Genomic DNA, 9361 nt, shown 5'->3' on the forward strand with positions numbered 1-9361 from the left:
GAGAGGGGGGAGGGAGCACAAAAGAGGGGGGAGGGAGCACAAAAGAGAGGGGGGAGAGCACAAAAGAGAGGGGAGAGAGGGAGAGTAAAAGAGAGGGGAGAAAGAGAGAGCAAAAGAGAGGGGAGAAAGAGAGAGCAAAAGAGAGGGGAGAGAGGGAGAGTAAAAGAGAGGGGAGAAAGAGAGAGCAAAAGAGAGGGGAGAAAGAGAGAGCAAAAGAGAGGGGAGAGAGGGAGAGTAAAAGAGAGGGGAGAGAGGGGAGAGAGGGAGAGTAAAAGAGAGGGGAGAAAGAGAGAGCAAAAGAGAGGGGAAGGGAGCGAGCGCAAGGGGTGGGACCGCTGTACTGCAAAAAATGGCCCGTGTGAATGGGCTTTAGGACTAGTCTTACAATAATAGAACTAGATTTAGATTACATTTGATATGTAAGCTTTACCAGTGCTCTGTTCACATTTCAAACTCACTAGACTTTAATGGAGTTGGACATGCAATGAGGATTGGTAAAGTTTACCAGTCAAATGTAAGGTAGCCCATAGTGTTGTTCCCCATGTTTAAACAGTGCACTGGTATATTTTTTACTGTTTTGCACTTTTGATTTGTTGTGATATTACATGTGTTATTTATTGTTGTTATTATGAATATATTTTAATGTAATATTTTTATTTATAAACGTGTTCTGTGAAATTTCTTCGAGTTTTTACAACTTTGTGACAACAAGCAAATAAAACTGCTTTATTTTTTCATAATGTCTTTTTGAGTTACAGTTCTTCATAATTATAAAGAAGCTATCTTAAATCATTAGTCTGTGGTTGGGACACTGTCACATGACATAAAAAAGTATCGGTAATTGGTATCGGCAAGTATTTTTAAAAAAGTATCGTACTTGTACTCGGTCTTAAAAAAATGGTATAGGTGCAACCCTAATGCATAACTAGTCATTTGAAATAAAAATCTCAACTTGTTTACTGTACCTTTAACATGTGGGTTGAGTATCAACTTAAAAGGGCATATTTTTTTGTTTGATTTCACACAGGTTAAAGCAGAGTAGATACGATCAGAAATTCTAAAAGCGTTTTACTGCAATGTAGTGTTAATAGTGTGCGATTCTGTTAATTTGTCTTACACCTCACACAATCTAAAAATTAAAAAAAAAAAATCATCCTGATTACACCATGTAACTATATGGATATTGAGTAATGTTTTTTTTTTTTTTTACTAGGTTCTCAAGTTACAATTACAGACAGAGAGATGACAATGGAATTTCTCAAGTCTAATGTTAGAGATAATGTTCCCTCTGATTTTCTTGATAAAGTATCTGTTAAGTCGTTGACATGGGGCCAATCATTAGAAAACTTTTCCACCTATGATTTGATAGTGGGTGCTGATGTCATTTATTTGGAGGAGACATTTCATGATCTGCTAAAGACTCTTCTGCACCTGAGTTCTGATAACACAGTGGTCCTGTTGTCCTGCCGCCTCCGTTATCAGAGAGACCAAAATTTCATGGATATGATGAAGGAACATTTCACTGTGAAAGAGGTGCATTATGACAAGAATACTGATGTACATATATTTAAAGCTCATAAGAAAGCTTTTAAGAATGACCTTTAAACTGTGCCATTGTTTTTGCTAAGTTTATACCAGTAGCTTCAGCAAGACAAACTGGAAACGCTAAACTTGTGTCAAGAAAATGCACATCAATGAATCTTAAAGCAACTCTGCCTCCTAATAAGAACTGATGTGACTAAAGAGTGCCAAGCCTTTTTTCTGGATGATGGTTTTTGTTTTTACATCTCATTAACTATGTTAAGTTATAAGAGAACAATATTTTCATAATAAAATTAATTTAAGTAATATGACTTTAAAAGGACATGGAATTGAATACTATGGAGTTTGCTCTAGGGCTTTATTACCTGATTTCAAATGTATAGTATGGGCAATTAGTGTTTGAAAGTATGCAGCATTTTACAATTGAGGTGTTAGTCTATATTCTTTTTTATACACTTGTATATTTTAAACACCTATATGCATTATTGTCAAAATGAAACATTTTTTTAAAAGTATGAAAAGCATGTTTGTCATATGACCACTGAATTACAAACAAATAAAGTACCCCAAAACCCCATAGAGAGAAGTTTCTCTTAAGAGGCCATTTAGGAACCTCTCCATAGGTATATATAACCATGCATTCTCAGAAGAAATTAAACCAGAAGGCATAACTTTTTGTAGCAGACTATAGCATAGAACCAAAATCTGGTTCAGTCAACACACAGAATTCCTATTAACGTATAGTGTTCTTTGAATACTTTTGTATATAAAATATTGATTTCTAGGCTTACACATGCACAACTGATCAACGTTAAACAAAATAATTCCTTTCAAATGATGGTGGGAGTGCACAACATCATCACATGGGGGATATAATTTCCTTGTCCACCAAGCAAAACACTCCATTCCAGAGCTTTTCCCCACCCCATATCCGTAACTCTTCTTTTCCATCTAAGTTAATTTTATTTCTTCAAGAAGACAGTTAAATATGTGAAATGCTCTAAACTTTACATCATTGATAGGTGTCCCCTAACCATTCTGAGACGTATTTCTTTTGCATGATGTACCGAGTCCACGGATTCATCCTTACTTGTGGGGGATATTATCCTTCCTAACAGGAAGTGGCAAAGAGAGCACCACAGCAGAGCTGTCTATATAGCTCCCCCCTTAACTCCACCCCCCAGTCATTCTCTTTGCCGGCTTTAAGCAGGAAGGGTAAAGTGAAAGAGGTGTTAAGCTGTTAGTTTAATTTTAACTACAATCAAGAGTTTGTTATTTTTAAATGGTACCGGTGTTGTACTATTTACTCTCAGGCAGGACATAGATGAAGATTTCTGCCTGGAGGATTATGATCTTAGCATTTGTAACTAAGGTTCACTGCTGTTCCCACAGAAGCTGAGGAGTACAGGAATACTTCAGTGTGAGGAACGGTTTCTTGCTATGCAGCAATGAGGTATGTTCAGTCATATTTTCTGCAGAGACTGTGTTAACTCAGAAAGGCTGACAGTATCCCCATTAGGGGAAGGGTAAGCAGTAATCCTAGTATGAAAGAGGCTTTACTAGCTTGCATGAAGGGCTAAGTTTTTTGGTCACTCAGTTTATTTATGAGAAAGTGGGACAAACATTTGTGTGTTCTGGGATTAGCGTTTTTTATGTTTATGGGGGTCATTTGGCTTATTTAGGGTTGTTATAACCCACATGGTTTTCAAACATAGTTTGCTAGATTTGTGTAGGCCCCAGCAACATTGAGTGAGGTGGGCGGGGCCTATTTTCGCGCCTCAGTTGCGCATTTAGTAATTCAAACAAGCAGCAAGCAACTTCTCCTGAGGTCCTGATAGTCTTCTGAGGGCCTATTCAAAGCTTTAACCCAGATTATCGTTCCTAAGAGCAGGTAGGGCCACAGCAGAGCTGTGGCAAGGTGCTAATAGGGGTTTTAACTGGTTTTAGACAAATTTCAATCCGGTTTTGTCATTTGTGGGTTTATTGCTTATTTACTTGTGGTGCAATCCTTCTAAGGCTTAGTGGGTACACTGTTAAAATTTCGGAAAATTTGAAGCAATTTTAACCTGTTTTGCAGTTTGTGTATGCCTTTTTTTCTCTTAAAGGCACAGTACCGTTTTTGCAAATTGGTTTTTTTTCATTAAATAAAGTGTTTTCCAAGCTTGCTTGCTTTATTACTAGTCTGTTAAACATGTCTGACACTGAGAAAACTCATTGCTCAATTGGTTTAGAAGCCATTGTGGAACCCCCTCTTAGAATGTGTCCCACTTGTACTGATATGTCTATAAATTGCTTGCTTTATTACTAGTCTGTTAAACATGTCTGACACTGAGAACACTCATTGCTCAATTTGTTTAGAAGCCATTGTGGAACCCCCTCTTAGAATGTGTCCCACTTGTACTGATATGTCTATAAATTGCAAACAGCATATTTTGACTTATAAAAATTTGGCATTAAATGATTCTCAGACAGAAGGAAGTCAGGTTTTGCCATCTAGTTCTCCCCAAGTGTCACAACTGGTAACGCCCGCACAAGCGACGCCAAGTACTTCTAGTGCGTCTAATTCTTTCACCTTGCAAGATATGGCTTCAGTTATGAATACTACCCTCACAGAGGTTTTATCTAAACTGCCTGGGTTGCAAGGGAAGTGCAGTTGCTCTGGGTTAAGAACAAATGCTGAGCCTTCTGATGCTTTAGTAGCCGTATCTGATATTCCCTCACAATGTTCTGAGGTAGGGATGAGGGATTTGCTATCTGAGGGAGAGATTTCTGATTCAGGAAAGAAGTTTCCTCAGACAGATTCAGATATGACGGCATTTAAATTTAAGCTAGAGCATCTCCGCTTATTGCTCAGGGAGGTTTTAGCTACTCTGGATGATTGTGACCCTATTGTAGTTCCAAAGAAATTGTGTAAAATGGACAAATATTTAGAGGTTCCTGTTTACACTGATGTTTTTCCGGTCCCTAAGAGGATTTCGGACATTGTTACTAAGGAGTGGGATAGACCAGGTATTCCGTTCGCTCCCCCTCCTGTTTTTACGAAAATGTTCCCTATTTCTGACACCATAAAGGACTCATGGCAGACGGTCCCTAAGGTGGAGGGATCAATTTCTACTCTGGCTAAGCGTACAACTATACCTATTGAAGACAGTTGTGCTTTCATTGATCCTATGGATAAAAAATTAGAGGGTCTCCTAAAGAAAAATTTTGTTCATCAAGGTTTTCTTCTTCAACCTATAGCATGCATTGTACCTGTAACCACTGCAGCTGCCTTTTGGTTTGAGGCTCTGGAAGAGGCTCTTCAGATGGAGACCCCACTAGATGATATTTTGGACAGAATTAAGGCTCTTTAGTTGGCTAATTCTTTTGTTACAGACGCCGCTTTTCATCTTGCTAAGTTAGCGGTAAAGAATTCAGGTTTTGCCATTTTAGCGCATAGAGCGTTATGGCTTAAGTCCTGATCAGCTGATGTGTCATCTAAATCTAAGCTTTTGTCCATCCCTTTCAAAGGTAAGACCTTATTTGGGCCTGCACTGAAAGAGATCATTTCAGACATTACTGGAGGGAAGGGTCATACCCTCCCTCAGGATAAGTCAAATAAGACAAGGACCAAACAAAATAATTTTCGTTCCTTTCGAAACTTCAAGAGTGGTCCCACTTCCTCTTCCTCTGCTGCAAAGCAAGAGGGGAACTTTGCTCAAGCCAACCTGGAGACCTAATCAGGCTTGGAACAAGGGTAAACAGGCCAAAAAGCCTGCTGCTGCCACTATGTCAGCATGAAGGGGTAGCCCCCGATCCGGGACCAGTCTTGTAGGGCGCAGACTCTCTCTTTGCTCAGGCCTGGGCAAGAGACGTTCAGGATTCCTGGGCAGTAGAAATTGTAACCCAGAGATACCTTCTAGATTTCAAGGACTCCCCTCCAAGAGGGAGGTTCCATCTTTCTCAATTGTCTGTAAACCCGACAAAAAGAGAGGCGTTCTTACACTGTGTAGAAGACCTTTTTACCATGGGAGTGATCTGCCCAGTTCCAAAAGCAGAACAAGGGCAGGGGTTCTACTCCAATCTGTTTATAGTTCCCAAAAAGGAGGGAACATTCAGACCAATTCTGGATCTCAAGATCCTAAACTAGTTCTTAAGAGTCCCATCTTTCAAGATGGAGACCATTCGGACTATCTTACCATTGATCCAGGAGGGTCAATATATGACCACCGTGGATTTAAAGGATGCTTATCTACACATTCCTATCCACAAAGATCATCACCAGTTCCTCAGGTTCGCCTTTCTGGACAAGCATTATCAGTTTGTGGCTCTTCCCTTCGGGTTGGCCACTGCGCCACGAATCTTCACGAAGGTGCTAGTGTCCCTTCTGGCGGTTCTAAGGCCACGGGGCATAGCAGTGGCACCTTATCTAGACGACATTCTGATTCAAGCGTCGACCTTCCAACTAGCCAAGTCTCACACGGACTTAGTGTTGGCCTTTCTAAGATCTCACGGGTGGAAGGTGAACGTAAAAAAGAGTTCTCTTTCCCCCCTCACAAGAGTTTCATTTCTAGGGACTCTGATAGACTCAGTGGACATGAAAATATTTCTGACGGAGGTCAGGAAATCAAAGATTTTGTCCACCTGCCGAGCTCTTCACTCCATTCCTCAGCCATCAGTGGCTCAGTGTATGGAGGTAATCGGTCTAATGGTAGCGGCAATGGACATAGTTCCGTTTGCTCGCTTGCATCTCAGACCACTGCAACTATGCATGCTCAATCAGTGGAATGGGGATTATGTGGATTTATCTCCTCAGATAAATCTGGATCAAGAGACCAGAGACTCTCTTCTTTGGTGGTTGTCACAGGATCATCTGTCCCAGGGAATGTGTTTCCGCAGGCCAGAATGGGTTATAGTGACGACAGACGCCAGCCTTCTGGGCTGGGGTGCAGTCTGGAATTCCCTAAAGGCTCAGGGTTTGTGGACACGGGAGGAGGCTCTCCTACCGATAAATATTCTGGAATTAAGAGTGATATTCAATGCTCTCCAGGCATGGCCTCAGCTGGCTTCGGTCAGATTCATCAGGTTTCAGTCGGACAACTTCACGACTGTGGCTTACATCAATCATCAGGGCGGAACAAGGAGTTCCTTAGCGATGATAGAGGTCTCAAGGATAATCCGATGGGCAGAGGCTCACTCTTGCCATCTGTCAGCGATCTATATCCAAGGTGTAGAGAACTGGGAGGCAGACTTTCTAAGTCGTCAGACTTTTCATCCGGGGGAGTGGAAACTCCATCCGGAGGTGTTTGCTCAACTGGTTCGGCTATGGGGACGCACCAGAATTGGATCTGATGGCGTTCCGTCAGAACGCCAAACTTCCTTGTTACGGCTCCAGGTTAAGGGATCCTCAGGCTGTACTGATAGATACTCTAGCAGTACCCTGGTCATTCAACCTGGCTTATGTGTTTCCACCTTTCTCTCTCCTTCCACGTCTGATTGCCAGAATCAAACAGGAGAGAGCATCAGTGATTTTGATAGCGCCTGCATGGCCACGCAGGACTTGATATGTAGACCTGGTGGACATGTCATCTCTTTCACCATGGTCTCTTCCGCTGAGACAGGACCTTCTCATTCAAGGTCCATTCAAGCATCCAAATCTAATTTCTCTGCAACTGACTGCTTGGAGATTGAACACTTGATTCTTTCAAAGCGGGGTTTCTCTGAGTCAGTCATAAATACCTTGATTCAGGCTCGAAAGCCTGTTACCAGGAAAATCTATCATAATATATGGCGTAAATATCTTTTTTGGTGCGAATCCAAGGGCTTCTCCTGGAGTAAAATCAGGATTCCTAGGATTTTGTCTTTTCTCCAAGAGGCATTGGAGAAAGGATTGTCAGCTAGTTCTCTAAAAGGACAGATATCTGCTCTGTCTATTTTGTTGCACAAGCGTCTGGCAGATGTTCCAGACGTTCTGGCTTTTTGTCAGGCTTTAGCTAGAATTAAGCCTGTGTTTAAATCTGTTGCTCCGCCATGGAATCTAAATTTAGTTCTTAGAGTTCTTCAGGGGGTTCCGTTTGAACCCATGCATTCCATAGATATTAAGCTTTTATCTTGGAAAGTTTTGTTGCTATCTCTTCAGCTCGAAGAGTTTCTGAACTATCTGCATTACAATGTGACTCGCCTTATCTTGTGTTCCATGCTGATAAGGTGGTTTTACGTACCAAGCCTGGGTTCCTACCTATGGTTGTTACTAACAGGAATATCAATCAGGAAATTGTTGTTCCTTCTCTGTGTCCTAATCCTTCTTGTAAGAAGGAACGTCTGTTGCACAACTTGGACGTGGTTCGTGCTTTGACATTTTATTTGCAGGCAACCAAAGATTTTCGTCAAACATCTTCTTTGTTTGTTGTCTATTCTGGAAAGCGTAGGGGTCAAAAGGCTACGGCGACTTCTCTTTCCTTTTGGCTGAAAAGCATCATCCGTTTGGCTTATGAGACGGCTGGACAGCAGCCTCCTGAAAGGATTACAGCTCATTCTCATGGGCTTTTAAAAATTATGCTTCTGTTGAACAGATTTGTAAGGCTGCGACTTGGTCTTCGCTCCATACCTTTTACAAATTTTACAAATTTGATACTTTTGCTTCTTCGGAGGCTATTTTTGGGAGAGAGGTTTTGCAAGCAGTGGTGCCTTCCGTTTACGTTTCTGTCTTGTCCCTCCCTTCATCCGTGTCCTAAAGCTTTGGTATTGGTATCCCACAAGTAAGGATGAATCCGTGGACTCGGTACATCATGCAAAAGAAAACAAAATTTATGCTTACCTGATAAATTTCTTTCTTTTGCGATGTACAGAGTCTATTCAAGACAAATGGTATTTTTTATTAAAAACTTCAGTCACCTCTGCACCTTATTGTTTCTCCTTTTTCTTCCTTGGCCTTTGGTCGAATGACTGGGTGGGTGGAGTTAAGGGGGGAGCTATATAGAATGCTCTGCTGTGGTGCTCTCTTTACCACTTCCTGTTAGGAAGGATAATATCCCACAAGTAAGGATGAATCCGTGGACTCGGTACATCGCAAAAGAAATAAATTTATCAGGTAAGCATAAATTTTGTTTTTGTCATCAGTGTCTCCTGCACAGAGGGGATAAAACAAGTTCTGCCGGGTAGTGAGGTTTCTTACTATCTCCCCTGGTGAAATCCCCTGGTTTACAATGTGCTGCTCCTTGAAAATCCTTTGAATTGTGCTCATTCTTTCTCAGATGGGCTGTCAAGGTATATGTAAGGTTAATAAATATATATATTTTAATCATATATTTTAAGGTTAATAAATATATATATTTATTCAGATCTGACTGGTCAGTAGAAAATGATTCATTTCTGTCAGACAAACTGACTTCAATCATGTGTAATTCTCCCCCCACTGAACAGGTAAAGTTATTGAAAAGGCAACATTTGCTCTTAATTGGAAGTGCAAACTCGTTGTTTAGCTCTTCCCCAATTTAGTATGTAAAATTATTCTAAAACACCCCAATGAGGGAAATAAACATTTGGCGTGTTAAACTTTGACAACCATCTCAGGATACCATTTGTCTTTCAAACTGGAAAGGTGTTATATGATCTCCAAAGTGACATGTTTTGTGAGTATTTCAGCATTACTCTCAGGTGCAAAAAGACCCCATGTGGTGAGTAAAAGACGAAGAGTCTGGGAACTGATTTAGAAGAAAAAGCAGTGGGTTTTTTTAAAAAAAATGGCCTTTAACAAGAGGCACATTTTAAAATGTAACTTTTATATATATATATATATATATATGTATATGTGTGTATTGTATATATACATGCATATTTT

The 9361-nt window shown here is 40.6% G+C and overlaps 1 protein-coding gene across 1 annotated transcript in view; it reads left to right on the forward strand.

Annotated features, from left to right (window-relative positions):
- METTL21A (methyltransferase 21A, HSPA lysine) overlaps nucleotides 1-2119 on the forward strand; it is a 146614-nt gene extending 144495 nt beyond the window's left edge. Inside the window, exon 4 of the mRNA XM_053698633.1 lies at nucleotides 1214-2119. Within this exon, the coding sequence (XP_053554608.1) occupies nucleotides 1214-1605 (392 nt within the window). The 3' untranslated portion in view covers nucleotides 1606-2119. The remainder of the gene's footprint in view (nucleotides 1-1213) is intronic.
- The last annotated feature ends 7242 nt before the right edge of the window (nucleotides 2120-9361 follow it).

The sequence above is a fragment of the Bombina bombina genome, chromosome 1 (genome assembly GCF_027579735.1).
Source record: "Bombina bombina isolate aBomBom1 chromosome 1, aBomBom1.pri, whole genome shotgun sequence".
NCBI lineage: Eukaryota > Metazoa > Chordata > Amphibia > Anura > Bombinatoridae > Bombina > Bombina bombina.